The sequence below is a fragment of the Zerene cesonia genome, unplaced genomic scaffold (genome assembly GCF_012273895.1).
Source record: "Zerene cesonia ecotype Mississippi unplaced genomic scaffold, Zerene_cesonia_1.1 Zces_u001, whole genome shotgun sequence".
Taxonomy (NCBI): domain Eukaryota; kingdom Metazoa; phylum Arthropoda; class Insecta; order Lepidoptera; family Pieridae; genus Zerene; species Zerene cesonia.
This window is the reverse complement of record NW_024045131.1, coordinates 3,177,248-3,200,185: the sequence shown is the minus strand read 5'-3', so window position 1 is coordinate 3,200,185 and position 22,938 is coordinate 3,177,248. Positions and strand designations below refer to the sequence as shown.

The 22,938-nt window shown below is 35.1% G+C and overlaps 1 protein-coding gene across 1 annotated transcript; it reads left to right on the top strand.

Annotated features, from left to right (window-relative positions):
- Positions 1-808: 808 nt before the first annotated feature.
- On the top strand, positions 809-21,312 carry LOC119838223 (sphingolipid delta(4)-desaturase DES1). Its single transcript, XM_038364075.1, has 7 exons — positions 809-1,110; positions 12,012-12,188; positions 16,409-16,548; positions 18,200-18,413; positions 20,024-20,089; positions 20,581-20,726; positions 20,991-21,312. Exons 1-7 carry the CDS (start codon positions 1,029-1,031, stop codon positions 21,129-21,131), a joined length of 966 nt encoding a protein of 321 aa, XP_038220003.1. The 5' UTR covers positions 809-1,028; the 3' UTR covers positions 21,132-21,312.
- The last annotated feature ends 1,626 nt before the right edge of the window (positions 21,313-22,938 follow it).

The window sequence follows — 22,938 nt, the reverse complement described above, 5'->3', positions numbered from 1 at the left end:
TAGGTAATTTTAAGCTACACATTTTGTAATTGTTCTCTTGGAACTGAACGTTAACTGATAGCCCATGAACTATAAAAGCGAATAGGGTCATTGTAATTGAACCTACATTCATTTCTTAAATTTATATTTATTACAAAAAGGTCCTCATCCTTTTTGTGATATATGTATATTGACACGAGTCGATCATTTATACGTGAATGTATTATTGAGGTACTAAATCAAAGGAAGAAATTATGAGTGAATATTTATAAAAGGTCGTCTTAAAATGTATCTCTTAAAACTGGGGTAATACTGAAATACAGTACGTATTTGAGAATCTTAACGAACTGCTACACGAGCAATGCCGTTCTAAAATTTAATAATCCTATTTTATCCTTCTAATCTAATATATGTATAATGTTATAAATGCGAAAACTTTAATATAAATATATATAACGTTATAAATGCGAAAATTTTTAAGGATGTGTGTCTGTTTGTTGCTCTTTCACGCAAAAACTACTGAACCGATTGCAATGAAATTTGGTACGTAGATAGGATAGGATAACTGGATAACTGCTACAACATATAAGCAACTTTTTATCCCGACATTCCTACGGGATACGGACTTACGTGGGTGAAACCGCGGGGCACAGCTAGTAAGTCTGAACTGAAGTCCAAGACTGAAATTTATACATTTTACTAGTCTTCCGTATTACAACAACCAAATACCATTACTTTCATCGCATGTTCGAACATATCTTAAATCGTACATAGTTTCTGAACGTAATTTTCTTTGTCAATGTCAAACATAATCATCTATGACGTAAGTCACATGCCGTAGCTACTGTGATCGCTTGCGAGTTGTGTATAGTTCGCATTTCGTCACAAAATAAATTCACAGCGGTCGTTAAGATCGCGGTAATCTTAAAACGCTCAAGTGTAGGGCGTATCGAACTATCCAACAAAAATCTAGTTTATTTTTCGCCGGTTAACAGTGAAGTTTAATTCAAACGTGGAGTGGATTACATTTATTGAAAAGTTGTCCTAAAATGGGAGCTCATGTATCGAGAAATGATTTTGAATGGGTACATACTGAGGAGCCGCATGCAAGTCGTCGGAAGATCATTTTAGGTAAGTAATTACGTCATGAATTAAATTAATGTGTCGCGTTTTGTGAAGTTGTGACTTTTTAATCAATCGTAATGTTTTTAATTCTGGCAAAGGTCTTATGAATGCTTACGATTACTTCTGTTAAATTCCAAACAGCTAGAAACAGTGTATTTTTAAATCATCAATCGTCCAAATATTCCTTGAAAATTTACTTCACCCTATGTAACGCGATAATCATTAGTCACTCAATTGTTTTCTAATTAATTTAAATAGTTTCGCAACGTTGTATTCTTTTACTACTGGATACAGTTCGGAATGGTATTTTATAATGTCAACCGCAAAATTTATGTTTAAGATCAGATTTTCATTGATCTGTAGTTATTACCATGTTAATGATTCTCACTGAAATCCATAAAATTGTGCCATATAGGATGGGAAATTTTATTACATGACTCCCTTATAGAGAGTGTTGATAAGAAAAGTTCAATTTGTATAGTTGATTCTACAGTAACTTCTAAATGCTTTGTCAAATATATGATTACAAATTTTACATCCAACCAAAATAAGTTGTAAGAATATATCCCTGGATGTTTGTTGCTATTTTATTATAAATTAGTTAGTGGTTTTATTCAAATACTTATTGATTTGTGAATAAAAATAATAATGGTATTGCACAGATAAAGATTCCTAATTTGATTTTTTTTTTGTATGTTATTGTTATAGTTTCTTACTTTATTGTGAATAATTGCAAATGGAACCTATAGCAATGGATGGCCAGGGCTATTTAGGAAGCTAGTGCTAATGGTTAGACAAATTGCTTTATGCTAATAGATTACAAATTTATTATACCATATCTCTGTAACTTATCTCAAATTATTTGATTATATGTTATATAGGTACTTACTTAATATCTTAATCAGTTGGAGATATTGTTTGCTGACTTGGATGAAGTATGGTATTGAGATAGTTGAGACCAGAGAAAGTATATAGGGTAGTGTTATGGAATATTCTGGAAAAACTCTGGGACTGTTTATATTTACCTTTAACTATGCAGATAAAGCTGCAGGAATAAAGCTAGTACAATAAGGAAACTACGTAATTTTTATATTCTTTATAGACTTGATTAAATATAGCATAATGTAGTGTGTAAGAAAAGTAGTTTTCTGTAGATATTAAAGGACAATAATTTAATAAATATATATGAGATTATTAATAATACAATAGGATATTTTCTTCCATAAGTATAACTTTAATTTCACTGTCACTGCACACACATACTGATTGGCATTTGCTGAGGCTCTACCTCTGTGAATGTTCATGGGCGGTTGTGATCACTTACCATCAGACGAGCCACCAGTTCAGTTGCCTGCTTATGGCTTAAAAAAGAGTTGATGTTAATCCATAATCTCCATAAACTGACTTGAGGCATACCGGATATGTGTGACCAACTATACATATATATACATTCAATGACTCATATCACAGTTGTACAATAAGTATTGAGGCTGAAATCCTCCCTGCCAAGGCAAATACTCTTATCAAATGTTTCATTTTGTACGACTTATTTTTAACCGTACATTGTTGTGATAAAGTTGAAATTGTTTTGCTAGATTGTCCAGTTTTCAGGTACAAAGACATCCATTATTTGTTATGAGAATTATGAGTTATGTGTTATGAGTTACGACATCTGTTTTATTTATTGAGTTTTTACTGAAAACATATACTTTTTTAATACCTACTGATGACTGTAAAAAGTATTCTCAAAGATTTGTTTTTGATATTACATCAATGTAAGTTGTTTTTTATAGCCTAGGTAGCCTTGAATACTTTCAATAAAGATTCTTGATAAAAAAATAAAAAAGCGAGGCAATGTAAAGCCAGAAATAAATAGTAATTTAATGGTTGTTTATTGAGATGAATTTACGAGTTTTAATTGGGCATCTTGAAGGAGTTAAGTACATATTAAATAAATATATTAATTTCTAGGGGTTCACCCTGATTTTCGTGGTACATATCTAGCTTATGTCACTCAGTTTAATTGCAGCTTTCTAATTGTGAAATAATTTTTGAAATTGTTCCAATTTATTGTGGGAGTCGAGCACGAATTGGGCCAGCTCGCACCGGGGAAGTACCATACCCCCACAGAAAACCAGTGTGAAATAATAGCATGCTATTGTGTTTCGTACGGTGAGTGGGGGAGCCGGAGGACAATATCCTTTTCCTTACCCTTCCCAGTCCTTTCCTTCTTCAAGTTATTCATCTCGTCAATCCTTTCCTAATCCCTTCCTAATTAAAGTCGTTAATCCATTTGTAGAGGCGTAAGGTCTGCAATTGACCTTACGCCTCTCCAAATGTCCACGGGCGGTGGTAGCGCTTACCATCAGGCGACCCACCAGCTCCATCGCCGACTATGACAAAACAAAATAACGCGTGTTGGCGTGACCAAAGAAAATAGGAATTCATTTTTATGTATACATTTATTGACAAATTAAAAACAACTTGGAGGATGAAATATACATTATGGCCGATTCTCAGATTTACCCGATATGCACACCAAATTTCAATACGGTCCAGACTTTTCGGTGGAGTATGGCAGCTAACATTGAGAGGCAAGAATTTTAAAGATACATTAAAAGATTAAATAAGGCAGATAGACAATTAAGATTCTAAGAAATTCGATGTGGTATCATGGGTGGCCGAGAGGTCAGGTGTCGCTACTGTACCGCGAAGAACACGGCTTCATGGACCAATTGTTTTGTATTCTTTAAAAAATACATTTATAGAGGCATTCTTATGTTATAAAAAAGCAACCAAGATTATAATAAGAGGTCCACTAAGACCTGAACACAATTATTCTATTGATATTTAAGATCTTGATTCTATAACATAACCTTAATTCAGCAATAAGCTTTTTTAATAAGTTATTTTAAATGCAATCGTTTCATATGTTGCCATACGATTCAACTAAGATTAGGATCTATTCTGTGCTATTTTGTGACGTCACATGTATCAATAAACCAATGAATAATGTAAATTATGAAATAACATTTTATATTTAAATTTATGTAACGAGTCAGGCGAAATTAAATAAACCGTTATTGAAATTAAAGAAGATTACAAACTAGGTAAATCGCATATTTCAAATGGCATTTGGCACGAAATATGTATGTGATACCTTTTCCTAACCCTTGCCAGTCCCTTCCTTCTTTCCAGTCATAAATCCTTTCCTTATCCCTTACCCCTTAAAAGCAGGCAGCACATTCGCAGATGCATTACTTCTGCGAATGTTCATGGACGGTGGTGATCGCTTCTAAACGAAATCTAGTTGAATAAATGTTTGAGTTTCAAATGCAACTCACAATCATTCATTGAGTGTTAGCCAATAGGTAATTGATTATTGACGTTGTCCTTCGTGCCCTGTTAACGATTTCCCTTGGAGTTTTAAGTACTATTATTAAAACGCCTTTTATTATTATCGTTCTGTACATCTATATACGTAAAAGCAGCGGTGGCTCAGTGGTGAGAACCTCGACACTTCAAAATCGAGCGAGCGTGCAGAATGTAAATTGATTTTTCAATTTATCTGCACATGTGAATAACATCACCGCTGCTTAAAACGGTGAAGGAAAACATCGTGAGGCAACCGGCAAGTCCAAGAATCAAAAGTTCGACGACATGTGACATCTGCCAACCCGCACTTGGCCAGCGTGGTGGATTATGGCCTGAACCCTCGTAGGAGGCCTGTGTCCCAGCAGTGGGAACATGTATAGGCTGATGCGGACGATGTATGTAAAATACATGTCTGTTACAAACAAGACAGTTGATTTTAATGTACACTAGACGATCGTCCCGGCTCCGCTCGGATATGATTCTGTTATATTATCCTGTTTTATCCCACGGGAGCATTTAATCGGGAATAAAAGTGTTAATATCACCCAAGTCAGCTCATTCCCTGTCTGTATACAAAATTTCAACAAAATCCGTTCAGTAGTTTCAGCGCGATTGACACACAAACATCCAAACAAACAAACTTTCACATTTATAATATTAGTGTGATATTCATTTACATTAAAATACCTTCGTTATTCACAGTTTTGGCCGATAATAATTTTGAATGTCATGACATCAATGTTTATTAGACTGAGAACGTCTTATTCAACCGACTTCAAAGGAAGGAGGAGGTGCTCATTTCGGATGTTTTGGATTTTTTAACTCAGTGCTTTCGACAGCGTGAAATAAGTTTAATGATTCTTTTGTTATTTGAAAAATCGATACCTGCCGTGTGGCCGCCTTAAAATTCTCTCTAGTTGTGATGTTGTCCAGTTGTGTTTTTTGAAGGCGGCGTATCTTTTTATAAACATAATTATTAATACCCTCAAATGTCCTTAATAGAGAGACCTTACATAGATTCGACGTGAGAGAGTAGCAAAAATTCATCCATCCATCTTTCACGTGTATAAAATTAGTAAGATATAAGAAGATTCAATCATTCTTCGAAATTACAACAGGTGTGATTCTTTTTTTTTTGCACCTATCAGTTGGGTAAGATAAGTTTACCATTTGTATTGTATTACTCACTTTTAGGGTTGTCACCACTCAGATATTGTTATAAAATGATATACAATCCTACTAATATTATAAATGCGAAAGTTTGTAAGGATGTGTGTGTGTTTGTTGCTTTTTCACGCAAAAACTACTGAACCGATTGCAATGAAATTAAATGGTACATAGACAGCTGGACAACTGGAATAACATATAGGCAACTTTTTATCCCGATATTCCTACGGGATACGGACTCACGCGGGTGGAACCGCGGGGCGCAGTTAGTGAGATATAAAAGGAGATGTTATATTATACAAAAATACAATTATTTATTGTATATTTATGTTACACTAGTTATTCGCCCCGGTTACGACCGTGGTACATATTAATAACTTATGTCTTTCAGTAAAGGTGCACTTTTATAATGTAGGTTTTTGCTTGGAAGCATTGAAATCATACGGACAACTGCACAAATGTTTCCTCTTTTTTCAGTATCAGTTAAAAATATTGTCATAAGTGTGCTTTTTTTACCAGTTTGATACAAGGGCGACGGACGAACGAGTCTCGATTCGTCAACTATTGACCCTAAGGATTTGGAAGTATTCCAAATTTAATTTAATCGCTCATTTCATCGAATAGACAACCCTACATCGCGCACGTAAAACAGCCTGTAATTAGTGTGGTAGCTCCAACACGTCTAATTGGTAATAATTATCAATTACGCCCCATTAACTAGGCCGTATTGTGGGAATCGGGAAAGAATTTTTGTTATTTTCTATAATATTATATTGTATGGTTCTGTGACGTCACTTTTTCCCATACAGAGCACATACATACACACACACACACACACACAAGGCTGGTTTTCGAGTCACGCTGACGGCACGCAGACAGCCGAAACGCTTCAAAGGGGCTTTCCGCTGGCTCTCTGTGATATCCCCTACACCGTGAAGTCTTAAAGCACTACTAAATCCATTTTGGAATAAATACAGCGCCTTCCTCACTTTCCCACACTGGAATAACTAACGTTTTAACAAGTCACAGTCTCTATCTCTGTCGTAAAATATTCCAAACACAATGGCAGGCCATGTGAAAACTCAGGATGAATTCCAGCAAACACCCGTGGCCCCTTCACTTAATCAGATCGACGGAACACAGTGGCGTCTAGTCGATGGTCCACTGTTTCAGTGGGAGTACGTCATAACCCAGGCCTCCTTCCCCAACGACCTTTGGGTATGCTTAAAAGCATTCGCCCCAAAAAGGATAGGCCACGCGAAAGTCAAACCTTTCCTAACAATGAACGAATAATAACAATGACTAAGTAATCTGATATTTACGATTTGATAAACATCAATAATAATCGATAATCGTATATTGCTGATATAAAATCGATTTACAAGTAAAAGATAGATTAGTGGCAAAGGAAAGATTGTTAAATCTCTTGATCCTTTTACTGGTGAAGGTCGTTAATGCTTTATTTATATAATAACTAGCTGCGCCCCGCGGTTTCACCCGCGTAAGTCCGTATCCCGTAGAAATATCAGGATAAAAAGCTATTTTTACCGACTTCAAAATAAGAGAATCTGTTCTCAATTCGGCTGTTTTTTTCTAGGCTTTGTTACCTCGAATGGATGAACTGATTTTAATGATCGTTTTTCTTTGAAAGCTCGTGCCTCCCGTGTTGTCACGCATTTAAATTTGGTCTAGTTCTAGAGATTTGAAGACGCTTTTTTTTTGTATTTAAAATCATTAATTATTGAACAGCAAACTAAACCATCTATAAGCTGCAGTGCAAGGTTTCAGGATATAACGTTTTTGTCGCAAAACGAGGCAATGAGCTATTTTCACAAAACCATCAACAGTACGTTATCAGTAACATTAACCGTTATCGCAGTTGCTGTTTGTTTATCAACAGAAACGTGAGTTTACGATCGTCTGATTTATATAGATTGATTTATGTATTATAAACGCCTGATAAACGCATTAAAAGACACCTGTTCATACGAAGCAGTCACACCTGACCGATTAGGGTTGACTTTATGGTTGGCAGGAAGGTGAAATTCGGTTTGGACAAAGAGGTTGCGTCCATTGACGAAATATTTACTGAAATAATTGCGTTTTTTGCCATCGGAGCTAAAGGGAGAGAAGATCGCTTTTGTATGTGGCAGTCGAGTACGCTTCGGCACGAATTGGGCCAGCTCGCACCGGGGAAGTACCACACCCCCACAGAAAACCTTGAAATAATAGCATGTGTTTCGTTCGTTGAGTGGGGGAGGCCGGAGGCCCATATCATTTTCCTTACTCTTCCCAGTCCTTTCCTATATTCCTTTAATCAATCCTTTCTAAAGCCTTTCCTAATTCAAAGTCGGCAATCCATTTGTAGAGGCGTAAGGTCTGCAATTGACCTTATGCCTCTCCAAATGTTCATGGGCGGTGGTAGCGCCTGTCATCAGCGGACCCACCAGCTCCATTGCCGACTGTGACAAAAAAAAAATCGTAGTATCGAGCCTGTCTCTTTCGAACATCCATAGCTGTTGACGCATGTCATTTGACGGTTAATTGATAAACAAAAGGTACGTATAGTAAATACGACAATATCGCCCGCAAGGCTTGCGCTTATTTTTTGCATATGTGTGGGGTACTGCTAAAAGTGCAGCCAAAACTGCTGACGTCACGCGCCGCGCCTAAAGCCGACAGAAAACTGTACAAACAGTATGAGCTTATCAGAGGATTCATTGTCTATGTACATACACACAAGCTCAGATTATGCCTCAAGTATTGTAGTTGACTTTCAAAATGTTCGCTCGATGGAAGCCTTACCTTCTCGTATTTCTAATATCTATGTCCTATGGCAATTCAATGATGGCGACATGCATCTAAGACAAATAATGGGTCTTAGACAAATAGTGACGTCAGTTACAATGATTACTTTTATAGTGGGAAAATCTTGCACAAATACCCACGGCTCCCGGGGATGGAGCCGTTGGTTATGTCGGATTCCTACCGACCCAAAACCCCACTGTATTCCGTCGAGCCGCTTAACTGAAGGGGCCACGGGAGCTGGTTAAAATTCATCCGCGACCCACTCAGCGGCTGCCCGTTTCCGGGCCAGGGACAAAGATTACTTACGAATATTATTGCTTCTGGATATGTTGTTTCGCTTATTCGTCAGTTATAATGTCAATGTATGGAAAAGTGTATTATATAAAATGGTTCCAGTGATTCTGACTATCTAATCGATTGCTCATTGTAACTTTTCATTGAGTATGTTCTAGAGTACGCAGAACTATTTATTCTTTGTACAGTATCTTATCAATGACGTAACGGACGTATTTTCTATCCTTTTGCTGATTCTTTTATCCGAATGATAAGATTGGTTCGGAATTTTTCACGTTTCCCAGAATATCTTAACTCACGTAGAGTTAAGACAGCTGGTTTATAACCAACCTTTAGAACCGGCATAGGATAGGAATCATTAAGATATAGATAGAACTGAGGATACCAGGTTTTAGTGATTACCCATTTCACTTGAAAAACTTTTGTTTTATTTATTTATAAAAATAAAAGATTCATTTTGTTAGTACTATTAATTTTTTTAATGTAACTTCAAAAAGTTCTTGCTAAGTTTAAAATTCAATATGAGTTGTGTTATGTTAGGGTTTAATTTTTAGTTTTATAGCATTGAAATGCAGGGTCACGGGTGGCCGAGAGGCTAGGCGTTGCTACGGTTAGACAAGAAATGCAGGTTCGAATCCTGCCTCGTGATCAAATTTTTTCTATTCTTTCAAAATTTCTTATGTTAGGGTTATCTTCTATTGCTGTTTACCTTTTATACATTTTAACAATAGTTTCTTAGTAACATGTCATGACAATAGATATAAATTAATGAATGTGCTGCCGCTCCTCATAGCTGGAGGCCCCATTGAAAATCAGTGTAGTTAGTGTAGTTTCAGCGTATATTAAATGGTTATATTATTTGGTTTCGCTTATTTTTTGTAAATTGTGTTGTTTCTTTGTATTCTTTGTAATTTTTGAAGTGATAAATTATTATGGGAGAGTAACCCGTTTCGTTACGTAACGCGTTACGGCGCCGGTCTGTCTGGCTTCCCTTCTCTATAGAGTCCCGTATGTGTGTCCACACACACACACAAACACGTTTATATGTTGTTGTGTGGAGTTGAATAAATATTTCTCGTATCATGTTCACGTGATATTTTCAAAATTGATAAGCCCAATGGAGACCATACACGTTATCTTTAACTGCATTATTTCAGCGGGCTTTGACTGATATTAGTAATCCTTTATTCGAGGTAATAATACCTCTAATCGTATTACTGCACTCTATATAAGAAGGCGGATGTAGAATTACTATATGGGTATCGGATAAGTCATGTTAAAAATGCCCAAATTTATGAATATTTATCCAAAAAACAGTCTTATAAGTATAATATATATAAGTCATACTGCTTCAATTCTTAAATTAGTTTACTTAAGAGATATAGATATTGATTCAACTATTTTATTTAATTAATCTAAAAAAAGCACAATTTAGGCATGTGTAACAATAACAGCAGCAGTGCAGCAGTGGTGGCTCAGTGGTGAGAACCTCGGACTTCAAAATCGACAAGTCCAGGCTCGAGACCGGGCGAGCGTGCAGGAAATAAATAGATTTTTAAATTTATCTGCACATGTGGATAACATCACCACTGCTGGAAACGGTGAAGGAAAAACACCGGCATGTCTGAGAATCAAAAGTTCGACCACATGTGACATCTGCCAGCCCGCACTTGTCCAGCGTGGTGGATTATGGCCTAAACCCTCATGGAAGGCCTGTGTCCCAGCCATGGGAACATATATGGTCTGATGATGATGAAAAAGAAAAATAAACAATAACAGTAGTCCGACTTGGGGCTTAGATGTAAATCCATCTCTACCTCTAGAGAAACGCTTACCGGAGAAGTAAAATTGCAATAATTAAAAGCTTAAGATAAGATTTGTGATCTCGCTGAGTCGAATATTACGGTCGTAAACCATTCTGTTGTTCAGTTTTATTGCCGCTAACTTGTCTGCGTCATGTTATTTTTGAAGTGAAACTTCTTTAGAATCGTTGTGATTTCCAACCTGATGCAACGGAAAAAACGACAGGTAAGAGACACAAATACAAAAATGTGTAGAATGAAGCCGGCAAAGAATGAGACAGAAATATACATACTATTTAATTCATTCTTTTGTCGATTTACTGAAGTTTCATTTCTATTGTGAGCGAATCGCACACACACCTTTTTTATTTTTATTTATTTAGTATGGTTATCCAACACCTGTTACATCATAAGTTATACATAGGATACATAGATTTAAAAAATAAAAATTAAATGTGACAATTAATTGTAGGAAAACACAACGTGTAAATTGGCGTCAACTTACAAATTTTAAATATTATTATATACTAGCTGCGCCCCGCGGATTCACCCGCGTAAATCCGTATCCTGTAGGAATGTCGGGATAAAAAGTTGCCTATATGTTATTCCAGTTGTCCAGCTGTGTACGTACCAAATTTTATTGCAAACGGTTCAAAGAAAGAAAGAAAGAAAGAAAGAAAATACATTTATTTATATAAGGTAAAATAAAAAAATGATCTAATTTACAACACACTAAATAAACCTCATATAAACGGGAGATCCACTCAGTGTAAAAGAGTCTAAGCCCATTAAAGGATCTTAGACTCTCCACTGATTTTCAGTGGACACCACATTGACCCCCTGACAGTGGCAGCGTACATCTAAGAATAAGAATAACAAAAGAATATACATATAATAATATTAAAAAATAAGTACAGTAATATAAAATAATGCATAATTTAATATAAATACCCAATTTACAATAATTAAATATAAATATAAACGAATAGACAATACCAATACCAGTATGATACATAAATAAATAAATTAAGCCTAAAAACTACAGCATCAATACCGGACAGTCACGTGCTTGGTGTCTCAACCCCAGAACCTTTTTGCAAAATTAGTGGATGTTTTTTCAATTTATTTTTAAAACCTAATACGGTTCAATAGTTTTTGCGTGAAAGAGCAACAAACACACACACATCCTTACAAACTTTCGCATTTATAATATTAGTAGGATTATGGATAGTGAGTTCAAACTCAAATAAACACAAACATTTATTTATTCAATTAGACTTCTTATAGAAGCACTTCCGAATCGTAATTTTATATAATTTGTAACATTTACCACCGGTTCGGAAAGCAGTTTCCACAGAGAAGAGCCGGCAGGAAACTCTGTAGTTGCTTGTTGTTTGGATATTTCTCTAACAAGCTAATCTTGTAGGTGTGTACGCGAATAAAACGATATTACTTTTCCAGAAAAATATCCGGAAATCAAGAAGCTATACGGCTACGATCCAAACTTCAAATGGGTGGTCACGGCGATGGTGCTGACTCAATTCATAATGCTGCCTATAGTGCAGCACATGAGCTGGCCGGTGCTGGTCCTCGTAGCGTACTGCTTCGGCGGTGTTATCAACCATTCTCTTATGTTGGGTAAGTGTTTAGTCTAGCCTTTTATTAGACTAGCTGCTAGCTGTTCGCCCCGGCTTCGAGCGTGGTACATGCGTATGCGTGTGATCACTCGGTGAAGTTCTAATGGGGAAAGAATTTTTGTAATCGGTCCAGTGCTTTTTGTGTGGAAATTTAACAAAAATACAAAAATACAAATATTTCATCTTTATATTAGTAGTAGTGTAGATTTAAGATTATGTTACCACATGAAATACTAGGTTTAATTAGCTTTACCTGTATGTTTGTATCTAATCGACTCCTTTACGCTCACTTTAAACGGACAGATTCAATTCAAATTTTGTACACTTATCAAGGATCGGTGACAACGCAATAGTTTCATGAGTTTATCTAGTTATTCAGATTAGGATCATCATCATCATCAGCCCATACATGTTCCCACTGCTGGGACATAGGTCTCCTATGAGGGTTCAAGTCATAATCCACCACGCTGGCCAAGTGCGGGTTGGCAGATGTCACATGTCGTCGAACTTTTCGATTCTTGGACATGCCGGTTTCCTCACGATGTTTTCCTTCCCCGTTATAAGATTAGGATCGCCGGGATTCAATAATTTCCTTACGTATACTCTGTATAAGATCATGAAAGACAATTTTGACTCTATCTTTACGTGTGTTTTATGAGTTATTTTTACTATATTCATTACTAGCTGTGCTCGCGGTTTCATCCGCGTAAGTCCGTATCCCGAAGGAATATCGGGATAAAAATTTGCCTTTACGTTATTCCAGCTGTCCAGCTATCTCCGTACCAAATTTCATTGCAATCGGTTCAGTAGTTATTGCGTGAAAGAGCAACAAACACGCACACACATCCTTACAAACTTTCGCATTTATAATATTAAGTAGGATAGGACAGTAGGATTCTAGTCATGGGTCGCGGACGTATTTTAACCAGCTCCCGTGGCCCCTTCACTCAAGTGGCTAGACGGAACACAGTGGGGTTTTGGTCGGTAAGAATCCGACATAACCCACAGCTCCATCCCCGGGGGCCGTGGGTATTTATGCAAGATTTCCCCACAATAAAAAAAAAAAGGATTATAGTCATTATTATAGACACTGTATTCATGCAAAATGTCACGAAAACAACGATCTAAATCTGAGTAGACCGGTTCATAATCCGGTCGTGGTAATCGTGTTGCAATATTTTGTTCTTTGGATCGGGCGCTACAGCATCTTTGTAAATTTTAATCTATACTGAATCCTACTATCCTACTCCTACTAATATTATAAGTGCGAAAGTTTGTAAGGATATGTGTGCGTGTGTTTGTTGCTCTTTCACGCAAAAGCTACTGAACCGATTGCAATGAAATTTGATACGTAGACAGCTGGACAACTGGAATAACATATAGGCAACTTGTTATCCCGATATTCCTACGGGATACGGACTTACGCGGGTGCAATAATAGCATGCTATAAATCCATTGCCGGCTATGATATAATAAAAAGAACCCCACGAAGTGATTTGTCGATTGCTGGCGATATAATTTCTTTTTTATTTATCTATTGCCCATGTAAATTATCTTTTATATCTGTGTGAAATGTAAATTTTCCTTGTGTGACTCATATATAGCTACACTATCTGTACAAATACTATATATCTTATACCTTTAAACGAGCATATATATATATATATATATATATATATATATATATATATATATATATATATATAATTGGAATCTCGGAATCGGCTCCAACGATTTTCATGAAATTTAGTATACAGGGGGTTTCGGGGGCGATAAATCGATCTAGCTAGGAATTTTTTTTTAGAAAATGTCATATTCGTGTTTTATTCGTGTTTTTTTTTTTCCTGACATCTATTGGTGAATAAAAATACTATTTTGCTTCGTAGGTAGCTGGACAACTGAAATAACACATAGGCACTTTTTATACCGATATTCCTACGGGATACGGTTACGCAGCACGCTTACGCGGTTTCAACCGCGGGTCACAGCTAGTAGTCTATTTAAACTAGCTTGTTAGTTTGTTTGTTTGGTTGAACGTGCGAATCTCGGAAATTGCCATGCATTGCATTGTAAATTATAGTTTAAGAAACGAGAATATGACGGATCATAAATGCGCTTTTATTAGTTTCATCTGTACGTTTGTACTAGCTTCAATTGAATCTATGAATTGGGAATAGTTTAATAGATGTTTTTAGACATATAAACCTTCCTCTTGAATACTACTATCCTACTTATATTATAAATGCGAAAGTTTGTAAGGATATGTGTGTGTGTTTGTTGCTATTTCACGCAAAAACTACTGAACCGATTGCTATGAAATTTGGCACGTAGACAACTGGAATAACATATAGGCAATTGTTTATCCTGATATTCCTACGGGATACGGACTTATGCGAGTGAAACCGCGGGGCGCAGCTATAATATTGTATAGTAGGATAGGATACGAAGTAGGATATTGCCGGAATATATCTTATCTGTGACTCACGTTTAAAACATTTTCATTCTATATTCTTTCTTTAAATATAGGTAGTGTAGAAAAATATGTTATGGAAAATTTATTATTACGTTTCTTATCTTTAAGAGATGCGAACCATACGCTTTGCCTTTTGACTTGTGCAAGGGAATCTTTCCCGCAAAAACTAATGAACCAATCGCAATGAAATTTGGTACGTAGATAGCCGGACAATTGGAATAACACATAGACAAAAGTTTGTAAGGATGTGTGTGTGTGTTTGTTGCTATTTCACGCAAAAACTACTGAACCGATTGCTATGAAATTTGGCACGTAGACAACTGGAATAACATATAGGCAATTGTTTATCCTGATATTCCTACGGGATACGGACTTACGCGAGTGAAACACTCACTCTATATATTAAAAATGCCCCATCAAAATCCGTTGTGTAGTTTTAAAGATTCTCAACCATACATAGGGACACCGGGACAGAGAAAGCGACTTTGTTTTATACTATGTAGTGACAGTGAGGATAGAATGTATAATCGCATCCGTGCGTAGTCGGGGCGGGTCGCTAGTGTAACGTATGCATGGTACGCGTGCCGTGTCACGTATTTTTGGGGCTTGTTGTACCGAGTGGTTGATAGTGTGTGTGAGTGTGTGTGTGTGTGTGTGTGTTAACGAACAGATGATTGTGACAATTACGGGGATTTATGTTGTTTCGATAAGCTGGTTCTTTTTACACGCTTTTTATTAGCTTCACCTGCATGTTTGTATGTTTGTTTGTTTGTTTGTTTGTAACCGACTTCTTTGGGCGCGATTTTGACCCACTTTAAACGGCCAGATTTCGTTCAAACTTTGTAGATTTATTGAGGACCGATGACAATACACTAATTTGATAAAATTATTCCAGTTTTCAATTTGCAAAATATGATTTTTGTTAAAGCGTGTTTTTTAGTTTTTTTAAACTATTATATTTTATTTGGATCTAAGTGTTAGATTCTAGATATTGTGAAAACCCGTTTTGTTAAGCTAGTTCTTAAAAAGAAAAGAGGTTCTCAATTCACTTGCTTTTTCTTATGACGATGATGATGGTGATGAGAAATTTTTAAACAAAATAGAACAAAATAGATCACGAGGTGGGATTCAAACCCGCGTCATTTTACCGAACCGTAGCGAACCGTTGCGTTTGTTCTATTCTTTAGAAATTACTCATTTTTAAAGCGCTAGCTGCGCCCCGCGGTTTCACCCGCGTATATCTGTATCCCGTTGGAATGTCGGGATAAAAAGTTGTCTATGTGTTATTCCAATTGTCCAGCTATCTACGTACCAAATTTCATTGCGATTGGTTCAGTAGTTTTTGCGGGAAAGATTCCCAAATTTAGCACAAGTCAAAAGGCAAAACGTATGGTTCGCATCTCTTGAAGATAAGAAACGTAATAATAAATTTTCCATAATATATTTTTCTACACTGCCTATATTTAAAGAAAGAATATAGAATGAAAACGTTTTAAACGTGAGTCACAGATAAGATATATTCCGGCAATATCCTACTTCCTATCCTATCCTACTATACAATAATATACAAACTTTCGCATTTATAATATTAGTAGGATATGGATATCGAATCGAGAGATCGTTACAAACACTATAATAATTCAATTGAAAAGTTAACAGTCGGGTTATATGCTTTTTATACTTACAGTTTTTCTTTGTTTTTTTTTTTTCTTTTTCGTTATGCCAATAATGATAATTCCTTACCGCAGCGATCCATGAGATCGCGCACAGCCTCGCATTCGGCCACAACCGGCCGTTACATAACAAGCTGTTCGGCTTCTTCGCGAACCTGCCGATCGGCATACCCATATCTATCAGCTTTAAGAAGTATCACTTGGAGCATCATAGGGTGAGTGGGCATTTAATTTTTATTTTTTTGGAAACCCTATTTATTTTATATTCCAACTAGATTTTGCCGGCGGCTTCGCACGCGTTTAATTTTGCAGGGGATTAATAGATGTTATACGTATAAACCTTCCTCATGAATCATTCTTTCTATTAAGAAAAACCCCATCAAAATCCGTTGCGTAGTTTTAAAGATTTAAGCATATATAGAGACAGGGACGGAGAAAGCGACTTTGTTTTATACTATGTAGTGATTTTCTTTCACTCTTTCACTTGGTTTTTTATAGCTATTTCTCTATCTAGATCTCTAGACAACATATGCCTAACATTATTTTTGATAATATATTTGTGTATATTTATCTTCTCTCCTAATTAACCGTCTTCCTTCTGGGTTCTGGCAGAATCAACAGCGTCATGGGTCAACTGACTCATAGCATATACAGCTGAGCCTCGACCATTTCACAGCCATAACACAACATAAACCTAATTTAGATATAAATGAATAAAATCTTTATTTGCATAAAAACGTTACATGTGCAGTTATATGAAGGCTTCTTAACTAGTATAACACTCAGGAGCCAGAGGCTTCTCCCAATTGTGTTCTTATTATTAAGTCCTTAAACAATATAAAATTTTCTAAGAGTTATACAAAAAAAATATATGGATATGTATGATAAAATATATATGTCTTTTCTCCTTAAATCGTCGTGTCTGTGTTTGTGATTTCTCTTTCCCTTTTTTTGCTAGTTGTTGTGTGTGAATGAATGTTTGTCTATGTGTATGTCCTTGAGTAATGTCCTCCTTATCAATCGACTTATAATGTTAGTAGGATGGAAATATCTGGGTAAATAGATCGTAGATAGAAAATACTTTGCGTGTTTGTTATAAGTATTTTCTACCGATTCTAAAAAGAAGGTTATCAATGCGACTGTATTGCATTTGTGTATGTTTTTTATCTGAAAGCTGGTGCCTGCCATCTATTATGAGAGACGACTTTTGAGAGGGAATTCGAAACGAATTTGATTTTTTTTAATTGTGTTGGATGTGCTCCAACTTAAGGATAACTACAAATTTCATCAACCTCGGTCTAGTTGTATAATATGAATGATTTCATCAAATTCGGTTCAGTGCATTAAGCGTGAAGACGAGTCAGACAGAGTTCGCATTTATAACAATAGTCGGGGTATACAGCAGATATACGAATCCATAATAGCAACAACAATTCCCTTCCTCGCGATATCCGTTTCATTACGGACGTGTTGTTTGTTCATTTCTTATGTTAAATTAAATTTTAAAGTGATTTAAATTCTTCTTGTAATAATAAGATCACTTTTCTCCAAGTATAACACCTAAACTTATGTTACCCTCTATTTGTGTGATATCCGCGCGGAGGGCTGGTGACCTGTACCTCAGACTTCTATGTAGTCTACTTCAGGCACCAGTCTCTCACAACGTTATCCTTTCTCTTTTCTCTATTTTTGAGTTTTTGTTATGAACTAATGTTGTGAGAACTAAATAAAGATGATTTTTATTATTATATTATTATTATAAATTATACAACACAAATGTAATAAGATATAGAAGCGTATCAAGCTAACGATGAAAATAAAACAATCGGAAGCGACATAAATGATGTTACATAAATGAACACACAGTACCAAGGCGACGAGGTGATAGACGTCGATCTACCCACGTTGGTGGAGGCGAAGCTGTTCTGCACGACGGGGGGGAAGCTGGTGTGGCTGTTCTTGCAGCCGTTCTTCTACTCGCTGCGGCCGCTGGTGGTGCGGCCGAAGCCGATGACGCCGATGGAGGCGATCAATTCGATCATACAGCTGATGTTCGACATGGTCGTGGTGAAGGTTTTCGGTGAGTGGTCCTGTGTTTAGTCGTGCTTAATTTAAAAAAATCTATTGAAATTGTATTAGTTCAGAGAGCCTATTATAGCATTTATAGTCCAGTAGTTTTAGGTCGATTTAGGCCTGTATTTCGGAAACGTAGCCTACCTAGCTGTAAAGTCGTATATACTTGTATGTTGGCATGACAAAAGTAGTCTCAAAATTCACCAATGATTCTCCGGCCGCAAGTTCAAAAATTTGGGGTCAAAAGTAAAAAAAACCGACTTTTTGCCCGTTTTTTGCCAATATCTCGTTTCCAGTGGCTATTATGCCAATTGTATTTATTATCATTTTTGTAGAATATTAAATTCTCTACAACTTTTGTTTCAAACATTTTTTTTCATTTTGAATCGTTTTTGAGATAGAGGGCAGCGCGAGCGCAGATTAAATATTATTTGAAATCAAATGGTTGTCCCGATCGAAATCAGCTCATTTATGATTTCTAAATTATTTTTTAATATATAATTATAAATAACTTGCATTTTTTATTAACAATTACAATATTTTTAAATATTTTTTTCATTAACTATTTATTTTCAATTAAGTATAAATTTATTTAATAACACTTACCTGCCTGTGTAGTTATAAATTTGTGGAGGGAAAATATACATTACATTATAATTTAAATCTAATCTATAGTAATAAATTTATAATTATTCTTAAATAAATAAAAATGAATAGAAAAGAAATAAAATTTTAAATAATATTGAATAGAAAATGAATAGAAAAGAAATAAAATTTTAAATAATGTAATTGTTAATGAAAAATGCAAATTATTTATAATTATATATTAAAAAATAATTTAGAAATCATAAATGAGCTGATTTCGATCGGGACAACCATTTGATTTCAAATAATATTTAATCTGCGCTCGCGCTGCCCTCTATCTCAAAAACGATTCAAAATGAAAAAAAATGTTTGAAACAAAAGTTGTAGAGAATTTAATATTCTACAAAAATGATAATAAATACAATTGGCATAATAGCCACTGGAAACGAGATATTGGCAAAAAACGGGCAAAAAGTCGGTTTTTTTTACTTTTGACCCCAAATTTTTGAACTTGCGGCCGGAGAATCATTGGTGAATTTTGAGACTACTTTTGTCATGCCAACATACAAGTATATACGAATTTACAGCTAGGTAGGCCACGTTTCCTAGGTGAACCCCCTAAAATGACTGGACTGAATATATGGTAGATGATAAATCGACGTAATGTTGTAGCTTAATTTTTAGTTTAATAGCATAGAATTGCTTTATAATTGAGAAATTTTGAAAGAATAGAAAAAACTCATCACGGGGCGGGTTTCGAACCCGCGTCTTTTTGCCATACGTTGTTTGTGCGGATGGACTCCTAAACTACTCGACCGATTTTAATCAAATTTGCACACCAAGTGCAGTTTGAATCAACTTAATAAATAGGATATTTCATATTTTTCAATTACAATAAATGACTACCTGGACGAAGCCGGGGCCTGCAGCTAGTAATTTGACGGCTTTCACTGACAGCTGACAGAAAGATGCTCTGGTGTGTTGGATTAATTAATTTTTTTTTGTAGCTATATAAAACTGCCTATTTTTCAGGTTGGAAAGTTTTGGCTTATCTGCTTATTGGTTCTCTGCTGTCCATGGGCATACATCCAGTTGCAGGTGAGTGAGAAAATAAAACCTAGGTACTTAGATTTTTTACGAAAGACATTTTTATCATTTCTATATAATGAAATACAAGATTTATATCTCCTTTCTTCGAAATTTTTTATAAATCAATTTTCGCTTTTTTGTTACCTACACCTGTATGTTTGTATGTATGTAACCTCTCATTTGGACATTGTTTTGACCCCCTGTTAAGGGACTAATTTAATTCAAATTCAAACTTATCAAGGATCGCTGACAATAGATAATTTCATGAGTTTATTTGATTATCCTCATTAGGATCGCCAGCAATTAATAACTTCCCTACGTATACTCTGCAAGAGCAAGTGACAATTTAGTTGATTCTATCATTAAAGCTTGTTTTTTTTTTTTTTGTTTATTTACTGTATTTATTATTGCAGCTTTTACTATTGTACCGTTTACTATCGTATCTTTTATGATTGTACCTTTTATTATTGTATCTCTTGTTATCGTACCTTTTATTGCAGGTCACTTCATCTCCGAGCATTACATGTTCAAGAAAGGTTTTGAAACCTATTCGTATTATGGTCCTTTAAACTGGATCACCTTCAACGTTGGCTATCATAATGAGCATCACGACTTTCCCGCAGTGCCTGGCAGCAGGCTGCCGGAGGTGGGTACATTCTAGGTTATAAGGTTGCCCGCGGCTTCGCATGCGGTAAATTCGGAGTAAATCCTCAAAATTCTCTAACTAGATTCTATTTATATAGGTATGAAGATGAAAGATTTGATTAATTTCGATAACGTTTTAACTCAGCTCTAAGAAAAAATATGTTTTCATAACAGTGCTTCATTATTGCCTGAGATATTTGCCTGAGTATTGTAAGATATATTTTTTTTCTTATTCCATAAAATCATGACCTTTATTCATTTGTAGGTGAAGAGAATCGCACCAGAATTCTACGACACACTGCCACAGCACAACAGTTGGTCTGCCGTTCTCTGGGACTTCGTCATGGACCCAGAGATCGGGCCATACGCCAGAATAAAGCGGAAGCACCACGGTCTGGATAGCTAGAGCATTAACAAATGCAGATTTCCTATTAAAATTATCATTTTTACCGATGTTTCTGTTTGTCGGAAATTTTTGCGTGTTCCATAAGTTATATATAGCATCGGTCCCAATACATACCCTTGTGGCACTCCAACCCCATCCAATCACATCATAGAATTGTTTTGAAATATTGCATTTATTGATATTTATGAAAATATCGCGTTTTTAAGTGGTTAAATGTTAAATTATAATATTTTATGATAATTTAATATACGATTAATTTTGGTTACAAGCATTATATTGTTGGAGCATAACAAAGCATAATTCAATATGTAAGTCCTGGTTTTGTATACACGATACACTCATAGTAATAGTAAATGCTTTCATTATAACGCATTTATTTACTTTTTATGTAGGCATAAATATATGTTGCGATATGGGGTGTTATTTTGACAGTACAACATTTTAATGAACCTAAAAAAAAACTAGTTTTTTAATCAATAGTATTGTATTTTCTGAAATTCTTTGTGGATTTTGATTTCTTCGGAAATCCTGACAAAATTTAGATTTTCTCACTGATGTTAGAAAAGTTGCCACATGCGTGTCGCGTGTTTTTATGACGTAAAGTCTTTCTGAACAGTCATTTTAATCATTTGTCGTGTCACTATATTTTATATATCTATTGCCGGTTTCACAACCTCGGGAAAAGTTTTCATTACCTTATCTGTCAGTTAATTGATGAATATTGTATAAAAATACAAGTCAAAAAGTGATAAATAAGGTGAAAATAACCCTTAATATTGTATTGTTTGACAATTTTTGAGAAATATAAACTATATAACTATATGTAGTATGTATTTATTTGTCGAAAAATGGTACAAGACCTAATTTTAGGACTATCGAGCCTGTGGCCTATTTATATATTCAATGTGTTTAATACATAGAATCTCTCATATTAAATGTATTATATATTTAATTGATTTTATGAATAATGCTTTCTTATGTTATTAATGAACGAATATGTTCAGAATTATTGTTATTGTCAAAGTAAATGTGTTAAGATTCTTGTGTCTATCACATAATTTTTTTAAGTTATAAAACAAACTGCAATGATATTGTATGCAATTTATTTAGCATTGTGTGTATGAATTGTATTTTATATAATATACGGGTATTACTACGAGTTTTAGTTGATGGAACTTAGGAAACGATGGGGTCCCGATGTCGATCCTTGGGGCACTCCAACTTGCTCACGATTATACTGCTTCTTGAAGTTTAGATTTTGTTTCGCGAACCTTTTAAAATCGGTTGTTTTCTATGTTTATACAAAAAATGCTTAGGTTTCATTGCTTAACTGTGAAATAAGCAAGTAACATCAGACGTTGCCTTGATAAAATAGAGTCAAAAGGCTGACCAAACACGTTTTATAATTTTTTTGTTTTTTTTGAATAAGCGATAAATAAAGTATTTATAACTACAACAATATTGCTTTTTTATTTGGTAGAAGGGTTTTCATGCATATAAAATGTTTTGAATGCATATGATGCGTCAGTGATATTATATCAAGATATTATTTAACTAGGATGTTTTTTATTTTTATTTTCCTAAAAAATTTACCGATATGTCGAATTGTCATAAATTTTTTTGGAAATGCTTCGCAAATTACGATATAATTTGATTTTTTTCTTTCGTAAGTTGATATGAAAAATTTTGTACATAAAATTATTTTTTTACTTATTTGCTCGCTTATCGCATTTTATAATAAAATGAGCTTATAAATGTTACAAATTAGTACGTGTAGTATATAATCGATTATAATTTAATACATGTA